This window comes from Bubalus bubalis, chromosome 17, assembly GCF_019923935.1.
Source record: "Bubalus bubalis isolate 160015118507 breed Murrah chromosome 17, NDDB_SH_1, whole genome shotgun sequence".
NCBI lineage: Eukaryota > Metazoa > Chordata > Mammalia > Artiodactyla > Bovidae > Bubalus > Bubalus bubalis.
The window spans coordinates 11,645,493-11,666,295 of record NC_059173.1 but is presented as its reverse complement, the minus strand read 5'-3'; the positions used below and the strand labels follow the sequence as shown (position 1 = coordinate 11,666,295).

The window sequence follows — 20,803 nt, the reverse complement described above, 5'->3', positions numbered from 1 at the left end:
CCCCAGCCCCTAGCCCCAAACTGGAAGGTAAATACTTACTTTGCCTCCGAACCAGGTACAAGCTAATACTCAACAATACTGATGCCTTGTTTTTTTTGCTCTGTCCGGACCGCAACGCTGTAGCCAATTTAGATATGCTATAAATTTAAGAGGTTGCCATGGCCACCGCGAGCCCATTGGCCGCTGGGCCCCCTACGTGCCTCGCCACGTCACCAAATCTGAATAAGGATGCGCGAATTAGGCGGCGGCCAGACAAAGATGAGGATCGGGACCGCTTGAAAGTGGGGGAAAGTGCCGGCGCCTCCGCCACCGGGGAAAGCCGCTCGGCAGAGCCGAGGCCAGCAGCCACCCAAGATATATTGAGGCGCGCGGCCCGGGGCATGAGACTGTGAACGCCACCAGTCCCCACCCCACCGCGGGCAGCCTAGCGCCAGGCCCAGGAATCACCCGAGGACTTGACCGGCTGAGTCTTGGTTCGGACCGGACTCGCCCGGCGGCGGCCAAGAGGAGAGGCAGAGAACAGCGGCGGGGCCGGGGGGCCCGAGGGCCGGGGGCCCAAAGGGAGGTCGAGGCGGCCCGAGCCGCCGGGGCGCGGGGCTATGATGGTGCACTGTGCCGGCTGCGAGCGGCCCATCCTCGATCGCTTTCTGCTGAACGTGCTGGACCGCGCGTGGCATATCAAATGCGTTCAGTGCTGCGAGTGTAAGACCAACCTCTCGGAGAAGTGCTTCTCACGCGAGGGCAAGCTCTACTGCAAAAATGACTTCTTCAGGTAAGTGGCCCGTGCTCACGCCCCTGCTTGCTGCCCGAGCGCCCGCCCCGCGCGCGCTCCGTTGGGGCACCGGGGAACGGGAGAGACCCACCCCAACCTCCCGGTCTCACCAGCTTCAGTGGGGAGCCGGCTCACCCAGCAAGCTCTTGCTGTCCTCGGTCCAGCAAGGGCCGGAACCCAGGCGGAGTGAGAAGAACGCGGCTGGCTGCTTCTAGCTGGCTTTTCCAGGCCGGCTTGGATCGGCGGTGGGGCAGGGAGAGGAAGCCTGACTAACTTGCTCCACACTCGTCTCTGCCCCTTCCTAGCCGGCACCACCCCAGGGTGGAAGCTTTCAGCCGGGTTCTGAGAGACTAAGGATTTTGGCGAAGTTAGGGACAGCTGAGGGCTTCTCCCACCAGGCAGAGTGTGGGCTGTCCAGAGGCTGGGCTCCGGGCAGGTAGGGTTCCCCGGGCCTTTCTGGACAAACAGAAACTTCCCAGCCCCAGAGGGGGCTCAGCCAGAAAGGTCTCCTCTGGTGATGGGAAGGGAATCTTCTCCTCAATCCCCCCATCCGCATCCACCCCCCATTGGCCTCAAACTCCTTAAACATTTTCTCTTCTGTTGAAAGTTCAAATGAAATGAAGCTGGAATCAGGACCTGCAGGGTCTACCCTTGCTGCCCACTCGGGCCCTCAGGCAGATCACAGACATCACTTCTCTAAGTCTCGGTTTCCTAGCTGAGAAATGTTGAGGGTTGGCCTGGAAGGCTGTGGGGGTTTTGGCCGCTGGGCCTGGCCCGCTTCCCCACGGGCGCCCAGAGTTGGCTTTGTGAGTGCGAATTCCAGGCGCAGAGAGAAGAGGGGGGCATGATTAACGCTGTGCAGAAAGGCTGCTCACTGGCCCCCGGTGGCTGGCACTGGGGAATTTGAATAGGAGAAAATGTCAGTCGCGCCTTTACACGTGTAAACTCCCCGGCCCCAGAGGCCCAAGGCCCCTAATGTGGTGGTGCTTGCAAAGCACCTAATGATTTTTGATAAGGTGCATATGGCCAATTATGCTGCCGGATAAGGCCAAAAGTGACTTATGGCTCCTAATGCCCTCACTACATCAACGTCACCCAAATTCACCCTGTTTAGAGACGTGGGTGTGAGCAGACTTGGGGCCCCAGAGTCCTGGGCCCTTGCCCTCTCTCCCCCGGCACCTCACTGCTCCCCCTTCTCCTCACACCTCCCTGTGCTGGTCTGCACCATCCATTTCAGGGGAGGCCGCCGACTCCCAGCGCTCCTAGAAGAAATAAGAGGATTTAGACAGGGAACACAGAAAAGGAGGCATTGGAGAGATCCGAGTTCTGGCCATGCAGGTTTAGGACTGCTTTCTGATCACATATCCTCCTCCCCTGCCTGCCAGGGCCTGGGATCTGGGGACCTGGAGGCCCAGTCCCTGCCTTCCAGAGCCCGCAGGCCCTTGACCAGCTCCAGTGGGGCCCAGAGCAGGGCCTGGAAAGTCTACAGTGCTGGGAATCAGTAGAGGCTCTCTCCTTCCTGCTTAGGTTCAGCTCAGGAGAGGGTCCCCCCTCCGTGCTCCATTGCTAGGACCCACCAGCCAGGCTGATTGACCCCACCTGGATCTTAGCAGACTGTTCAGGATCCAGAAGGCAAAGCCGAGAAGTGGTCCCAACCCAGCCTGCCTGGCTTTAAAATCCTCCCTGACCTCGAGAGCAGAGTTTGCCTGGAGCATCCCAGGGAGGATCTGGTAGGGGTAGGGGAGGAGGAAGAGCACGACTTGGGGTGCTCTGGGCCTTCTCCTCAGCTGAAGGCTGCACCCATTACCAGAAGCCCAGCAGAGTTCAAATGAACCCAACCACCCAGGCACAGTCCAGTGTGTTTTGTCTCCTGTCTGGCATTTCCGGCCAGGGAGGACAGGACAGGGATCTCCTGTTGACAGACATGGAAATGCAGGCTTCTCAGAAGCTAGGGTGGGGCAGGAGGAGGTCAGGGCTTGGGGAGGATGGGACACTGGGCTGGCCTCAGGTGACAGGCCGTGTCCGTCTGCAGGCGCTTTGGCACCAAGTGTGCGGGCTGTGCGCAAGGCATCTCACCGAGCGACCTGGTTCGCAAGGCCCGCAGCAAAGTCTTCCACCTCAACTGCTTCACCTGCATGGTCTGCAACAAGCAGCTGTCCACCGGCGAGGAGCTCTACGTCATCGACGAGAACAAGTTCGTGTGCAAGGACGACTACCTGAGCTCCTCTAGCCTCAAGGAGGGCAGCCTCAACTCCGGTAGGAGGCCCTCGTCCCTCCCAGGCCCAGGCCCCAGCGCCCTCCCCACTGTGCCCCGCCCCCCTCCCCCTCCCCCTCCCCCGCCCCGCGGCCTGGAGGTGGTGCCCGGGTTCAGAGCTCTCCACTCCGAGGTCAAGGCACACGGAGGGGCCGTGGGGGGCTGGCGAACAGGGGCAGCGCTGGCAGCCAGCCTCTCAGGATACTTCCCGCGCCTGCTCTTCCCCTGCCCTCCTCCAATTCTTGTACAAGCGGTCCTCCTCCTCCTCTTCCAATTTGGAGCCGCGCAGTTTCCCCTTTCCGAGTCTTTTCAGCTCCTGCTAATTTCTAGCTGCATAGTGAGGATAGTAATTGGGGGTTTGCAGGAAGGAGAGGTGGGAAAAGAAGATCCCAGGCCAGGAGGGGGTCAGGACCATCCTCGCGTCCCCTCTCCCAAGAGCGCGCCTCCCCCTTTCGCAAGCGCTGGCTGGGAAGTGCTGGGAGGGCTTGAGAAGGGCCCCTCGGAAGGCCCGGCCCCGCCTGGAGGGAGGGGCTGCGACGGGTTTGGGGTGGGAAATCCGCCGCGGTTGGTGGTGGCCCGGACCGCCGAGAACCCTCTACCCGACTAGAGAGGTCTCGGGCCGCCGCTGACGTCCGGTTCCCTTCCCGCTGCGTCCGCCCGCAGTGTCGTCCTGTACGGACCGCAGCTTGTCCCCGGACCTCCAGGATCCACTCCAGGACGATCCCAAGGAGACCGACAACTCGACGTCGTCGGACAAGGAGACGGCCAACAACGAGAACGAGGAGCAGAACTCGGGCACCAAGCGGCGCGGCCCGCGCACCACCATCAAAGCCAAGCAGCTGGAGACGCTCAAGGCCGCCTTCGCCGCCACGCCCAAGCCCACGCGCCACATCCGCGAGCAGCTGGCGCAGGAGACCGGCCTCAACATGCGCGTCATCCAGGTGCGGCCCGAGCCGGGCCACCCCTCCCCAGCGCCGCTGCGTCCGCGAGCAGGGAAGCTCGGAGGAGCCTCGCGCCCAGCCTCCTTGGCTAAGAGCGCGCCGAGTTCGGCGCAAGGGCAGGCGGTGCGCCGGAGGTCGGGGCCCGCTGGTCACACTCCTAGCCGGAAGATCCAGCCTGGCCCTGCTGTCTTCCATTGGTGCCACCTTGGGCGGGTCACTTCACCTCACTGATTCCCGCCCCTCACCCCTTTCAAGGAAGATTTTAAGCCTCGCGGGAGTACGGGGACCTTTCCCTTCCTCCCATCCTCTGAGCAGAGGAAGAGGCGCTGTTTGTTCTCCGCGTGCTCCCTCCGGGCGCCCGACGCGAGGGCAGACAGACAAACGGCCAGAGCCCGGCTTGGGGAGGCGAGGGGCAGAGACCAGCGCCTTGCCGGGCGGGAGGCCTTTATAAAGCCGTCACACTGCGGACGGGCCAAGGACCAGGAAGCCCAGCTCTTTATGAGTCGCCCCACGGGTCCGCAAAATCCTTCACCCTTGGCTGGTTCGCCGAGGCCCCTCTCCACCCCTCGGGTCTAATCCGGCCCGGCCCTCCAGCTCAGGGCATTCTTGGTGCGAAGGAGGCGCTAGGACCCAGCAGGGGCGGCCCGGGCAGGGAAAGAAGGGGACCCAGATCAGAGCTCACGGCTCCCTCCTCTATCCCAGGTGTGGTTCCAGAACCGACGGTCCAAAGAACGCAGGATGAAACAGCTGAGCGCCCTGGGCGCCCGGAGACACGCCTTCTTCCGGAGTCCGAGGCGCATGCGTCCGTTGGGCGGTCGCTTGGACGAGTCGGAGATGTTGGGGTCCACTCCGTATACCTACTACGGAGGTAAGCACCCCGCCTTGGACGTGGTGCCCCACACCTAGGTCAGTGCTGGTTGAGAGTGCAGGCCTGGATCCCTGCGATCTGGGGTGCCCGGGGGACCCCTTCCTCCTTTCTACCCACGAAAAACATACACAATCATGAACACACCTTAAGAGACACGCATCAACAGGGGCAGACCCACGCTCAGATACTTTCTGGATAGAAAATCAGACACAAGCGTTCACTCACCCATGCCTTGATACCCACAGATAAACATGTGAGACAAGCAGTGACACACTCACCACGCAGGACGCACACGAGTTCAGAGACCTTGGAAAGCCACGGCTAGGCACGTGATCACCCACAACCAACACAGGTATACCCCACGCCCTGGGTATACTGACAGACACTCTGACACTCTCCAGGTCAAGCACTCAGCGTGTACCCCACCCCAGCCTGAAACACAACCTTCTGCCGCCCTGGCCCACAGGCTGGCCTGGCGTATTTTGGCACCAGCAGGAAAGCAGGCCCTGGCAGGCAGCACCAACAGTATGGATGGAGGGGTCAGGGGTCCCCTGGGGTCACCCCCTCGCTATCTTTCAAGACAGCATCTCCTTTTCTGACCTCAGGGACCGTGCACACAGCATCTGGACCGTTTAGCCCAGATGCCCGGCAGTTGGGCAGATTTTGCTGGACTAGGACTCTGGCCCACCCACCAGCTGCAAGAACACCAGGGTTCATCAGGACTGGGGGAGGGGTGGGGGGGGGAGCAAGAATTGAGCCAACCCAGTTATCCACTCTCAGTTAAGGCTACAGGAGGCAAGGAGCCCAGCATGGCCCAGGAGAATTCCTCTGTTCCTGTTAGCAGGCTCAGGCCTGGGTCCACTCTCTTCTTAGTCACCTCTTCCCTTTCTCCTTCTCTCTTCCATCCTCCCTTCTCCCCTCTGCGTTCACTTCCCTCTCCTGGGTGACCTCTCCTGACTCCCTCACCTCGGATTTTGTTGAGACCCAGTTGCTCCGGGGCACTATTGGACTGACTCACCCGTACTGCGCATCCCAGACTTGTGGGCTCAAGGAAGGCATCTCTCCTTCTGAGCCTCTGAATTTGGGGAGCCCCCAGGAATGCCTTTGCCTGAGAGGGATCTCTGCTGCACCCAGTCGGGGGAAGGGGGTGGCCCTAGTAACCCAGATTGATGAGAGGTGACTTCTTTTAGAAAAGTCAGCTGGGTGGCAGTGTGGATGGGCAGGGCCAGGATCCCGGTGCCCAGGCAGACCCAGGACGGAAAATAAGAGCACCCTCTACCAGCTTTGTTTTATCCACAGGCCTGGCAGGTTAGCTCTTCTGGCCCGGCCAGGGTCCTCAAAAACTGTGGCTGAAAAATGGTGATGTGCTTTTAGGGAAGAGACTGAGATGGCAGGGCAGGTACAGACGCCAAAGGGAGTCGGCCTAGTGGACTTGTCCTGGGGCGTCTACTCACCGACTGTCTTCACCTATCTTTGCCTCCTTGCGCGCAAAATCTCCGCCCGGCGCAGGGAGGTTGGCGGGCGGTGCCAGTCCGGAATTTTTCCCCTCCTGGGTAATTAACCAAGGTTTCCCCCAGGACCAGCGTGCCTCCTACCAATCTGACCGCCTCTTCTACCCCCATGTCTGCTGGATAGGGTGGGGCCTGGACACGCGGGGCCCCTCTTTCCCCGGAATGGGTGGGGGGACGGCCTCGGACCCCCCAGCCCCAGGGAGGCAGCCCCGCCTAATCCGCGCTGGGAGATCCCGGTGGCGGCGGCCGGCAGCGGGCGAGAAAGGGGCCGGGCGGCGGGGCCGGCGGCTCCCCGTGGGAGCGGGGACAAAGCCCCAGCTGCGGCTTTTGTGCCCTTTTCAGACGGCGTTTGTTCCAATTACCTCCGGCCCGGCCGCCATATGGGCGGAGGCGGCGCGCTCCGCGCGGGGGCCGAGGCCCTCGCTGGCTAGCCGGATCGCTACGGACCGTGGCCGTCCCCCATCGCCGTCCCTTAGGGGCCCCAAATTCGCCGCTTCCAACCTTTCTCTTCACTTACGGGGAGAATGGAATGAGTGGTTTTTAAAAAGTAATTGGCGACCGTTTTGGCTGTTGCCTAAACCGTCTCCAAGCCCGCCTCCAGACACTCCCCATTTGGACTGATGTCAAGGAGGGTTTGGGGAGGGAAGAGGGCGACAGGGGGAGTCCAGCACTAGCCCCCGCGACACACCCCGGCCCTAAACAGGAGGCGTGGGTTTGCTGAAGAGACCTCGGCTTCCGGGCGCGCTGGTTTTCCCTCCGCCCAAAGCGGGTTATTGTCAAGGGTGCTCCTTTCGTGGGGTCCCACGCCCCACTCTTTCAGGGGGCGACCCGAGGGGGAGGGAAAGGGGCTCTGTCCTCTGTTCGGAAGGGCTTAGGGAAGGGGGCTTTAGGAGGAGGTCACGGAATTTACTCAGAAACCCTTTGTCGAGAATGGGCGGGCGTGTAATCTGGAGCCACTGCGCTCCCCGAATTTGTGGGCAAAATTCGAATTTGTGCATTTTTCCGCGGAGAGAGCCAATAGCTATCACCAGATTAGTAAAAGGGCTGAATGTTCCCAATACCCCAAAACTTTGGGAGTCCTGGCAACCCCACCCCGGCGGACACAGCTTTTACCCCAAGGCGCACTTTTACCCCAAGGATCTCTAGACGTGGCCCGGCGAGTGTTCTTATCGTCCCCCACCTCCCCAAATCTCTGGGGCTGAGCTTTCTCCATTCCTGGCCAGATGAGGCCGGGGCAACCGGTCGGAGCCCCACATTCACCGGAATAGACGATGGGGGCTCGGCGCAGGGAAGGAGAGGGCTCTGAGGCCGCCTGGCATGGTCCGCGGCCAGGTTTCGGCGGCCGGGGCCGAGCTCGCCAGCGCCACTGCACTCAGGCTGCGCTTCTCCCGGGCTGGGTCGCCGCCCGATCGCAACCATTTCACCTTCAGGTCTCTTTCCGCAATCTCTGCCTCCCTGCCCGGGTCTCTCAGCTCCTGGGTCTCTCAGCCCCCGTGGCCCTGGCCCTCTGTCTGACTCATCTCGCGCGCCTCTGGACGCCTCTGTCTCTCCCCACCTCTCTTGTTTCTGGGTCTCTCCCCGGGTTTTTTCTGCGTCTCTAAACACACAGCCGCCTCAGCTTTCCCTTTCCGGCTCCTGAACTATCTCTGTTTTACTCGAATAACCCCGGGTGTCTATCTCAGGCGTGGGTTCAGTGACTGAGTCTCTTTTCTTGCCTCCCACGGACTCTGAGTCTGGGGTGTTTACTTGCGTGCGGTCCTACCGATCTCTCCCTGTCTCTTTATTTGGCAGTTGTCCAGTGCCTCGCGCTGTCTGTGTATCTCTCGCCAGCTCTAAGGCTCTGTCTGGAATCCTCTGTCTCTTGAGCTTCCCCCGTGACCTCTGTCTCCTCTCCGTCTCTGTGTCAGGGAACCTCTGATGTTGAAAGGTGTGTGTCCTTCATCGTCCCTGAGTCTCTCCCAGCTCCTGAGACTGTAGCCTTTGCATCTCACTGGTGTCTGTCTCCCCAGCACGAACTCCGAGTCTGGCCTTCCGCCCCTCTGGCCTGCCTCTCCACGGGTCTTTCTCTAACCTCGAGTCTGTGTCGCGTGGTCCCCATGAACGTCCTGTCCCGCCAGCCCCAGCCGCATCTGCACCTCTCTGCCCTTGGTCTCCCTGGGTCCCCTCCCCCGAATCTCCTCCCCCAGACCCCTTGAGTCCTTCCTCAGCGACCTCCCCATCTCTCACTCTCCCCTCTGCCGCCCTGTCCCCTCCGCAGACTACCAAGGAGACTACTACGCGCCCGGAGGCAACTATGACTTCTTTGCGCACGGCCCGCCGTCGCAGGCGCAGTCCCCTGCCGATTCGAGCTTCCTGGCCGCCTCGGGGCCCGGATCGACGCCGCTGGGCGCACTGGAGCCGCCGATCGCTGGCCCGCACGCCGCCGACAACCCCAGGTTCACCGACATGATCTCGCACCCCGACACGCCGAGCCCGGAGCCGGGCCTGCCTGGCTCGCTGCACCCCATGCCGGGCGAGGTGTTCAGCGGCGGCCCCAGCCCCCCTTTCCCCATGAGCGGCACCAGCGGCTACAGCGGACCCCTGTCGCACCCCAACCCTGAGCTCAACGAGGCCGCCGTATGGTAAGGCCACCGGGCCGGGCCGCTCCCCCGCGCTTGGCCCCGGGGACCCGCCCGGCCGGCCCCCGCCGCCCCCCGCCCCCAACCTCAGCCCGGACGCAGCCTCCCTAAACCAAAACGCCCAACGTGGACAAAGCTCGCTCGCTCTCTATCGAGTCCGAACTCAACCGGCAGCTGCTTCTCGGCTGGGCGCGAAGGAGGAGGACCGCCCCCCGCCCCCCATCTCCATCCTCCCACCGCGGCCTCTCCGGGAACCCCCTGCCAGCGTCTCCCGGCAGCTGCGAGCGATTTCTTGGGACCAAAGTGTTAACTCCGGAGGGTCAAGAGATTTCAAGCACGCTCTAGGCTTCCCCCGACCTCTCCCCCAACCGACACACCACCTCTTTGGTCCAAGAGAGGGCTGACGCCAAGGGATGGAGACGATTTCTTTTTCCCCCCCCTCCCTGGAATCCGACTGGCATTTTGTAATCGTATTTCTCACTCTGCTTTCCCGTCTTAAAAAAAAAAAAAAAAAAGATAAGAAAAAGAGAGATTGAAGGGAGTGAGGAAAGGGAGCAGAATGAGTTAGAAGATGGGGAGAGAGCCAGCAGAGATGGAAAGAGTGAGAAACATGTTTGAATGGGGGGCGGGTAGGGGTGGGGGGGTCACTGGAAGACAGCTCCACCTGCGCGTTCGCGCCCCCTGGTGGTCAACCTCGATGATCACGATCAGCTTTTCTAGGAAGAGATGGGAGCGGTCCGGACATGACCAGCCCAGGGCCAGACCCCCCACCTCTTCCTTCCTTTGACATTTATTTTGAGCCCGGGGGTCCAGGCCAGATTCAAACACTTGCCCATCCTGCGCACCCGCTTGGGCAAGGCGCCAGGATTTCTGGGCTCTGGCCCACAGACCACCCTCCGTGCCCAGGTCCTTCGAGGCTGGGCGGTCAGGATGTACAGTATTATACTTTTTTGGAAGTTGAACGCTTCTAGTTTCCTTATTTTGTATAAAGAAGAAACAAATAAAGTATGTTTTTGTGTTTACTGTTTATTTATTGTACACTAGTTATCTGGGGTTGGACATTTTTATATTTTTAAGAGGAGGGTGGGCAGAGTGGGGGAGGGGAGCCAGAAAGAGGTTTACCTAAAAAAAAAGGCAAAAAAAAAAAAAAAAAAAACCCACAAAAAAAATCAACTTTTTTAAAAAGAAAGATTAATAATAAAAAATTCTTTTTTCCCTCCATGCTGTGTGGTTTTCTTTTTTCTTTTTTTTTCCTTTTTGCCTCTGTCTTCAGTCACTCTGAATTAATGGAACTATTCTGGTTCTTGTTTCTGACATAAACCAGACTTGATGGATGCAAAGACCTCTCATCTAGCAGGGTGATGGGAGGGGTTCTTTTGGCAACTAACAGGTAAGGAAGATGCCTGCCTTTTTTTTTTTTTTTTGGACAGCTATGATGCACCAATAGTATCTCCCCCAGTTTTATGTAATACCCTGATCTAACACAGCCAGCCTGGCACATAGTAGGCCTTCAAAATATTTGATGACTGAATGGGTGTGTGACTTATTTATCACCAGGGCAATTCGAACTTCACTCATTACTCCTCCAGGTAAAACCAAACAAACAAAAAGTAGGTTGGGACTTGCCAGGCAGTCTAGTGGTTAAGACTCCACATCTCCATTGCAGGGGTCGTAGGTTCGATCCCTGGTCAGAGACCTAAGATCCCACATGCCTAGTGGTGCGGACAAAAAAAAAAAAGCAGGCTAGTAGGTCCAGTGCTGCAAGGCTGTGTTAGGACAGAAATGTCCGCAGGGAGAACAAGGCTGTTTGTCCTGCAATTCTTAACACAGTGCCTGCTTGGGTCCTTTGGTAAATCAGCATGGTGGAAGGGAGTTCTTGAGATTTAATGGGTCTGAGGCTACTCCCTAAAGACAAGTCTCTCCCTCTCTCTGCCTCAGTTTCCCTACTTTCAAAAGTGGGGACTAGAGGGAGTCCTTTCTATGACTTCATTCATTTGCAGCTCAAACACTGTAGGATGAGAAAAACAGATGAGGAGAGAAAATAGATGGAAGAGGGTCCTGCATTTGGACGTCTTTTCTCCCAAGCTTAGGGTGGGGAGGGGCTTACCCAATTTAGCAGCAGCAGGAAAAGGAAGGGGACTGGTAGTTGGTGGGGAGTGAACCGCCACGGAATGGACACATGCTAAGAGCCCTCCTCGTCACTCCTTCTTTCATGCGGACATCACAAGAATAATTCGAGGTGACCTGACTTTCTTTTCTTTCCTTATAGCACATTTGTCTTTATCAGACAAATGCTACTTGCTCGTGGTGGGAAATCTAGAAAATGCAGATAAGCAGAAGAAAGAAAAGATAATCCCCCGGAATCTCAAGTAAACGAGTTGATACGTTTCTTTCCAGATTTTTTTGGTTTTTTTTTTTTTTCCTTTTCATTTTGAGACTAGAGATCACACACATATAGACACAGAGTGTAGACTTGCCCTTGGCATGCTCGTAACTCCGGGAGCACCAGGCCTCCAGGAGAGGCCCACTCTTGAATAACCCTGGGGTAGCCCCATTAAGATCTCAGAGCATAGCTCCAGAAACCAGAGTCCAGGGGGGATGTGATCTCTGGGGCCATGATCAGGACTTGAGGCTGATTCCCCATGGGCTCTAGCTCTGAGTGTTGGTGTGTCAGGAGGGTTGGGAGCAGAGGTCACCTAGGAGTGGGATAAGGGTAAAACAGAACAAGGGCCCTGGGCTCCGGGAGACTGGCTAGCTGGTCACTGGATCACCTCTCTGAGCCTCAGTATGCCTACCATGAAATGGGCTCACAGTGGCATTTCATCCACGTTCAGTTCAGTTCAGTCACTCAGTTGTGTCCAACTCTTTGTGACCCCATGAATCGCAGCACGCCAGGCCTCCCTGTCCATCACCAACTCCCGGAGTTCACTCAAACTCACGTCCATCAAGTCGGTGATGCCATCCAGCCATCTCATCCTCTGTCGTCCCCTTCTCCTGCCCCCAATCCCTCCCAGCATCAGAGTCTTTTCCAATGAGTCAACCCTTCGCATGAGGTGGCCAAAGTATTGGACTTTCAGCTTTAGCATCATTCCTTCCAAAGAACACAGAGGACTGATCTCCTTTAGAATGGACTGGTTGGATCTCCTTGCAGTCCAAGGGACTCTCAAGAGTCTTCTCCAACACCACAGTTCAAAAGCATCAGTTCTTCGGCACTCAGCTTTCTTCACAGTCCAACTCTCACATCCATACATGACCACTGGAAAAAACATAGCCTTGACTAGATGGACTTTTGTTGGCAAAGTAATGTCTCTGCTTTTCAATATGCTATCTAGGTTGGTCATAACTTTCCTTCCAAGGAGTAAGCGTCTTTTACTTTCATGGCTGCAATCACCATCTGCAGTGATTTTGGAGTCCCCAAAAATAAAGTCTGACACTGTTTCCACTGTTTCCCCATCTATTTCCCATGAAGTGATGGGACCAGATGCCATGATCTTCATTTTCTGAATGTTGAGCTTTAAGCCCACTTTTTCACTCTCCTCTTTCACTTTCATCAAGAGGCTTTTGAGTTCCCCTTCACTTTCTGCCATAAGGGTGGTGTCATCTGCATATCTGAGGTTATTGATATTTCTCCCGGCAGTCTTGATTCCAGCTTGTGCTTCTTCCAGCCCAGCGTTTCTCATGATGTACTCTGCATAGAAGTTAAATAACCAGGGTGACAATATACAGCCTTGACGTACTCCTTTTCCTATTTAGAACCAGTCTGTTGTTCCATGTCCAGTTCTAACTGTTGCTTCCTGACCTGCATACAGGTTTCTGAAGAGTCAGGTCAGGTGCTCTGGTATTCCCATCTCTTTCAGAATTTTCCACAGTTTGTTGTGATCCACACAGTCAAAGGCTTTGGCATAGTCCATAAAGCAGAAATAGATGTTTTTCTGGAACTCTTTTGCTTTTTCCATGATCCAGCGGATGTTGGCAATTTGATCTCTGGTTCCTCTGCCCTTTCTAAAACCAGCTTGAACATCAGGAAGTTCACGGTTCATGTATTGCTTAAGCCTGGCTTGGAGAATTTTGAGCATTACTTTACTAGCATGTGAGATGAGTGCAATTGTGTGGTAGTTTGAGCATTCTTTGGCATTGCCTTTCTTTGGGATTGGAATGAAAACTGACCTTTTCCAGTCCTGTGGTCACTGCTGAGTTTTCCAAATTTGCTGACATATTGAGTGCAGCACTTTCACAGCATCATCTTTCAGGATTTGAAATAGCTCAACTGGGATTCCATCACCTCCACTAGCTTTATTCGTAGTGATGCTTTCTAAGGCCCAGTTGACTTCACATTCCAGGATGTCTGGCTCTAGGTGAGTGATCACACCATTGTGATTATCTTGGTCATGAAGATCTTTTTTGTACAGTTCTTCTGTGTATTCTTGCCACCTCTTCTTAATATCTTCTGCTTCTGTTAGGTCCGTACCATTTCTGTCCTTCATAGAGCCCATCTTTGCATGAAATATTCCCTTGGTATCTCTAATTTTCTTGAAGAGGTCTCTAGTCTTTCCTATTCTGTTGTTTTCCTCTATTTCTTTGCATTGATCTCCGAGGAAGGCTTTCTTAATCTCTTCATGCTATTCTTTGGAAATCTGCATTCAGATGCTTATATCTTTCCTTTTCTCCTTTGCTTTTCGCTTCTCTTTTTTTCACAGCTATTTGTAATGCCTCCCCAGACAGCCATTTTGCTTTTTTGCATTTCTTTTCCATGGGGATGGTCTTGATCCATCCCCATGGGACTAGATCTGATAGATAGAGTGCCTGATGAACTATGGACGGAGGTTCATCCACGTTGGAGAGATGCAATTTATCCTGTGGCCAAGGTTTGGGAAGTCTAAGTCTTGGGTTCAATCCTCACTCCCATCCTCTGCCAACACACACACACACGCGTGAGCGTGCACACACACACACATACACACCAGCTTCCTTAAATGATGAATGACAGGAGAGAAAAGGAGATCCTTGTCAAAATCAACTCAAATCCACCTCCACTCCCATGAGCTCATTTCAGCTCCCCTAGTGCCTTCAGGGCCCAGGGGCTCTGGGAGGAGAAATCCCACCCCCACCCCACTCCTGGCAGTGACCCTGCAGGTGTCATAGTCATGGTCTTGGGTGCACTTAATTTGGGAGGTGGTTCCTAAGGAAGACTGGGTGGAGAAGGAAGAGAGCTGGGGAGGGACATTTGTCCCTGGACACCCACAACCATTGTCTCAGAGGACTATGCTTCCTAAAAATAAATTTCCCTGCCCCGTCCTCCAGCCCATGGCTGGAACTGCTCTCTGGCGTGGTGCCAAAGGTGTTTCACATTTGTTAAGCTCCCCAGTTGCTTCCAAGTCTCCCAAACATGCAGGACATCTGCCTGAAAAAGACTGATCTGGAGCCTAATTTGATCTTCCACCCCTTTCAGGATGAGTGTTGTTATCCCCATTCTACAGATGAGGAGACTGAGGCTCAAGAAGTGACATGAGCTGCTGGGGGTCACACAGCCACGCAGTAGCAAAGCCGAGTTTTGAATTAAGAATTGCTCCCAAAGCCTACGTTGTCCCTGGACCCAGGACGTTGCCTGGCGCAGATAAGATCTCACTCTGTGTCTGGCAACTACATGAATGAATGAATGAAATGAAATGAATGCGCGCCAGCTGCTCTAAAAGGAGATTCAAGAAAGACTCTAATGATGCTAATTCCTACTGGTAGCAACCTCACTGGATTTCGTTTAAAACCCCTTGCCGGGTTAAACAAAATCAACCAGAAGAGCAAAGGGCACGATGAAAATTACCAAGGTCAAAAGACAGAGGACTTCCAGCTTCTCCATGTTTGCCCTTGTTTCTTTCTCTCTCCCTCCCTCCCCATCCCTTTCCTCCTGCATTAATGTATCCGTTCATCTCCTCTATCTCTTCATCGCCTGTATTTATTGTCATTTAAAAATAAAAGATCTCCTAAAGGAGGGGAAAAACCCCTCTGAACTGAGCAGGTAAGGAGGTGAGCCAGCCCCTGGCTGTGCCCTCCAGCTCTGGGAAAAGGGGACCATCATGTTTTCCTCACTGCTCCAAGGCTGTAATTCTGGCCAACACTGGACAGTGAACCCACATGTATTCCAGCCCCTGGCGTGCATGTTCTCCCCCGTTTCTGTCCTCCAGCCCCAAAATGAACACCCCACGGAGCCGGAGCACGAGATCTGACCCACTGTGCTTAGGACTAATATTTAAAATGCAGAATGGCTGTGGAGGGCTCCTGCTCCCAAGCCTTGTCGTGCAGTAAAAAGATATAAACAGAATAAATTACCTCTCCAGCTCGGATTATGAGAATACCCATCTCCTGACCAGAATTTTAAGTCCTGCCTCCCTCGTCGCGCTGCACCCGGCTGATTTATGGAAACCCAAGCACTTCTCTGCATATTTCTCCTGTTCAGCCAAGTGACCGAGTTTACCCTTCCTATGCCATTAGCGTTATTAACACCTGGGCAACCGATCATTGCAAATGGGCCATTTCTGTGATGAACGGAAACCTCTCCTGCGGCTTCTCTGGGGCCTCGCCGCCTCTGGCCTCCTCTTTCTGCATTGCATGCCAGGGCTGGGGACCCACCCCAGCACCTGCTGATGGGCTCCAGGAGGACTTTGGGGAGGAAACCTCTCACCCCTGCAGGTGTCCATGGCTTTCAGGCAAGCACGCAGGAAATGACACCATGACTTATTTTTTATGCCTCAGAGAATGTTCCAGATGAGGGCAATGCCCCCCCCCAAGTGAGCAGGGAAAGAAACTGAGGCTCAGAGATGGCAAGAGACTAGCCCGAGTTCCCATCAAGAGTTAATGGCAGAGCTGGGACCTGAATTCAAATCTTCTAGCCCCATGTTACTCAGTGTGGTCGTGGACCAACAGCAACAGCAGCACCTGGGAGCTGGGTGGAAATGCGGCATCTCAGGCCCCACCCCAGAACTTCAGAACCAGAGAGGGCACAAGCCCCAGGAGACTGGGGCACGTGTTCAGTTTTTTGAAGCATTCACTTAGAATCACCAGATTCTCCATGATCCTTTTTTTTACTGGAGGAAAACCTGATGGTGTATATTCTTTTTGCTCAGAAGCAGCAAAGACTCCACTTCCACACTCATACCCAGTGAAAATGAAGCAGCTGGTCAAACCAGTGTCCCCCACAGGAACCCCTGGAGCAGTCTGTTCACTGCTTCCTGCATTATAACCTCTCAGTCCATGTTGTGTCTGTGTCTCCATCTCCAGGCTGTTAGCAACTTGAGACCAGAAAGTGTGTGTGATTGATTCCAGCCACTCAAACTCTCTGAGCCTTAGTTTTGCCATCTATAAAAAGGGCACAATAAGATCTACCTTCATGGGACTGCCTTGGCAGTCTAGTGGTTAAGTCTCTGTGCTTCCAATGCAGTGTGCATGGGTTAGATCCCTGGTTGGGGAAGATCCTACATGATGCAAGGCATGGCTAGGAAAAAAAAAAGATATGATGTCTAGTCATCACAAGGGTTTCCCAATAATAAAATGATAATAAAAAATAAAGAAACGAACTTTCCAAAGGTTTCCAAAAATATTTTGAGAATTGTGGAACAAGTACAAATTTCCAGAGGAACTCTCTCAAGGACAACACAATTTAAAAAAATAAATTATATGTGCCTGTGCTCAATCACATCCAACTCTTTACAACCCCATGGGCTGTAGCCCGCCAGGCTCCTCTGTCCATGGGATTTCCGAGGGAAGGCTCCTGGAGTGGGTTGCCGTTTCCTTCTCCAGGGGATCTTCCCCACCTAGGGATGGAACCTGCGTCTCCTACGTCTTCTGCATTGTTGGGTGGCTTCTTTACCACTGAGCCACCTGGGAAGCCCATACGGAATATTATTCAGCCATAAAAAGGAATGAAGGGCTGGTACATGCTAACACATGGGTGAACCTTGAAAACAAGGTGCTAAGTGAGAGAAGCCATTCACAGAATCCCACATATTGTCTGATTCCTTTGATACCAAATGTCCAGAACAAGTAAATTGTAGAGACAGAAAGCAGATTAGTGATTGCCAGGGGTTGGACAGAATAGAGGTATGGACAGTGACTACTTCGTGGGGACAGGGTGTCCTTTCCGGGTGACAAAAAATGTCTTGGAACTGGGTGGAGGAGGTGCTTTCACAACATTGTGAAGGTAACAAATGCCTCTGAACTGTTCACTTTAAAAGGCTTAGTTTTATGTTATGGTTCATCTCATGTTAAAAGTATATGGGGGAAAGAACACCATTTATCTGGGCACCTACAGAACATGCCAACCTCACTAAAAAAGAAATTCTGGAAGCTGGGACTTCCTTGGTGGCCCAGTGGCTAAGACTCTGCACTCCCAGTACAGGCGGCCCAGGTTCGATCCCTGGTCAGGGAACTAGATCCTGCATGCCACACTAAGAACTGGCCAGATAACATTTACAAAAAGAAAAGAAATCCTGTTGCCCAGTAGAGAACTTGGGGACCTGTGTTCATACCTGCTGCGGATGCTCAGGCAGTAGCTGCTTCTCACCCTCAGAAATTGCAGGATGAAGACTCTGCCTCCCAGGCCTTTTGGGGGTCCCTGTGATCAAAACCACCATCATTGTGGGATGCTGCCACACTATTATTTCACCAACAGGACACCGACCCACAGGAGGAACTGGTGCCTGATGCCTCCTGAGTAACTCACTGCCTTTTCAGTTATTTCTCAGCCCTTCTGATTGTTTGAGAGCGAATCTCTGGTGCTAGCTTGCTTATGCCGGCAGGCTTGGAGTCTCAGCACAACAGAAGCTGGCTACGAGGAAATGGCATCGTTTTGTTTTTCCTTTTATTTATTGCGACATAGATCTAATTCCGGGAAGTGATACTGTTTCTCCGTTTAGCGTAGTGATAACATTCTCTTTCTAAACAGCGTTTAAGGTTTCAAGAAGCATGTGAATTAGGTAATAGTAAAGATGATGCATAGGTCCAGCACAACCCTCATTGGCAATATGGGCTTGGGGATGATATTTCAGGAATGTGTGCATTCAGAGAGAACTGATCCCTACAGACCCATTCCAGGTCACTAGAGACTTCTCCATTTTTATTTCTTTAATTGCTTATCTATTTATTTTTTGGCCGCATCGTGAAGCATGTGGGATCTTAGTTCCCAAACCAGGGATCAAATCTGTGCCTGCTGCAGTGGAAGCCCAGAGTCTTAACCATTCAGCCCCATATGATTTTCAGTTTGGGACTAGTTTTGATGTGGCTGTGCTGTGTGACTATGATTTGATTACTCACCCTCTTTGGACCTCAGCCTCCTCATCTGGAAAATGGGGGTGGGAGGTGGAACGAAGCCCCTGAAGTCAATTTGTCCAGACGTCTGGAAAGCAGACTACCTGCCTCCCTGAATCTTCTTTTCATTCATTCATTCGGTTATCAGAAAATATATGTTGAAATAACATGCACTGGGCACCCTCCTGGGCCTTGGGTTACAGATGTGAACAAGATAGATTTGCTACCAGCCCTCACTGAGCTGATATTTTACTGGGGGAGACGGACAGTAACCAGGAGAAAATAATTGGTAGTTTCCAATAGTGGTAGGAAAAGAGGGTGGTGAGACTGAGAATAACTGGCTGTTAAAACAGGCAGTCAGAAGGCTTCCCTGGCAGTCCAGCGGTTAAGACTCCACACTTCCAATACAGGGGGCATGGGTTCAATCCCTGTTTGGAGAAATAAGATCCCACACGCTGCATGGGAGAAAAAAAAAATTAACATTACATTTGATGAAAATTAAAAATAATAATAATCTTTTAAAAGGCAGTCAGGCCAGGTTTGGTTGAGACAAGCGGGGTACTTGGGTGAAAATGTAGTGGGCATGCAGACCCAAAACTCAGGAATCAAGATAAACAGTATTTCATATAATATTTTGAAAACTCAAAACTAATGCAAAGCAATCCATAATGAACAGAATGGTAAACTTTTAAATAAAGACAGGGTCTGACAGATCTGTCATTCGGGTGAGGCGAGATGGCCAAGTGCAAGGTGAGATCCTATCTTTATGTAAAAATGTCACTATTTTATTCACCAGGAATGTGTTTTACATGTATTTTTCATTTTAGAGTTGTTTGATTACAATCTTTTTTCTTATTTCTGAGGGTTTTTTCCTGTCTTTAAAATTTAAGTTTTGTGGCACCCGTTACATTTTGCTCCAAAAGTTAGTGCCTCCCTCACCTCTCCCTCGTCCTGGCCCTGAGTGTCAGGCGGTGGGTCAGAGGGCTCCCTGAGGAGGTGATGCCAGAGTCCAGAATGAGAAGTTGCCGACTTGGCTGGATCTGGAAGAGTGTGACAGGCAAAGGGAAGAACACAGACAGTAGCCCTGCGACAGGATCAAGCTTGGTGAGTTCTAGAAAGAGAAAAAGCTGCAGTGTGGTGAGTCTAGGGGGGAGACCTCAAAAGTCTGCAAAACCAGACGATACAGGGCCCGGTGGGCCTAGGTGAGGGGTCAGCCCTTTATCTGAAACGCAGCCAGGGGTAGGGAAGAGTTTCAGCAGCAGGAGCAAGACTCTGTCTTGGGCTTAAGACTATTCTGGGGACTTCCCTGGTGGTCCAGTGGTGAAGAATCGCCTCCCAGTGCAGGGGACACAGGTTCGATCCCTGGTCAGAAAGCTTAGATCCCAGATACCAACAGAGCAGCTAAGCCCCTGTACCACAACTACTGAGCCTGCGAGCCAAAACTAGAGAGGCCTACTCGCTGCAATGAAGACCCAGCACAGCCAAAAAAAAAAAGTGTTTTTTTTTTTAATTTTTTAAAGACTATTCTGGCTGCTAGTGTGGAATAGATTGGGGATGGGAGTCAGGGCAGTCTCAAGCCTGGCAGCGGGCAGGCCAGCGGGGAGGGTGCTAGTCACCCAGGCAAGGGTGTTCAGCCCTCTGTGTTGGTTGTTGCGTGTCGTTGCGTTGGAAGGGGTGCTTTTCTTCTTCACTTTGCAGAAGAAGAATTTTGAGGCCAGAGAGGTTAATTCATCTGCCCCAGGGTCCTAGCTTCTAAGAGGCGGAGGTGGGTTTTGAACCCAGGTCTTCAAATATCCAGCCTGGCCCATTCTCCATCCACCTTACCACCTCAGAAGAAAGGGCTAGGTCCTATAACTTCAGGCAAGCCTCAGTGTCCCTCACATGTAACATGGGACGAATTACAGCACTGAATTCCTGGGGTGGAGGCGTCCAGGAAATTGAAACACCAAGCATTCAGTAACTTTTACCTTAAAAGGAGGAAAAAAAAAATTCTTTCCCACCACTTTCTCTCCCCCACTTCTTTCTCTCTTTCTCTCTCTGTTGGTTCTCCCCTAAAAGGAGAAACTTTGGTATTTGTTCTTCAAACATTTATTTTTTAAGGTTTTTTTTTTTTTTTTTGAAGGGGAAGTATTGGTGAAGGTAATCAGTTTTCGGACTTAAGATAAAAAATCGCAGCGAAGGGTCGACTTGACTCTCTATAATTAATGGGGCGGCTTGTAATAGGATTCTCCTGCCTGTGGCGCTCCCAGGAAACACCTTTTTACATAAGATATTGCCCACGCCGGAGTGGCAGCAGAGTGATTTATGGGGTTCCTTGCTCCAGAAAACCTCTCCTGGGGTTGCCCAGGCAGTGGAATTTATCAGGGAATTTGGAAGCCAGGCAAGAAACCTGCCCGTGACATTTTTGGTGGAGTTTAAAAAGCACAAACATTGGGGAAGGGAGAAGCCAATGGGACGGGGCCAGGGAAAGAGAGCCCACTGAGGTTGGGTTTTCCACCAGCAGAGCCTGAGATGGGAGTTCCTGGCACGTGACGTATCAAGG

At 53.5% G+C, this 20,803-nt stretch overlaps 1 protein-coding gene across 1 annotated transcript; it reads left to right on the top strand.

Annotated features, from left to right (window-relative positions):
- The first annotated feature begins 259 nt into the window (after positions 1-259).
- Positions 260-10,858, top strand: LHX5 (LIM homeobox 5). The gene is made up of 5 exons (XM_006053032.4): positions 260-772; positions 2,805-3,028; positions 3,690-3,967; positions 4,670-4,835; positions 8,604-10,858. The coding sequence occupies exons 1-5, from the start codon at positions 600-602 to the stop codon at positions 8,969-8,971; spliced, it is 1,209 nt and encodes a 402-aa protein (XP_006053094.1). The 5' UTR covers positions 260-599; the 3' UTR covers positions 8,972-10,858.
- The last annotated feature ends 9,945 nt before the right edge of the window (positions 10,859-20,803 follow it).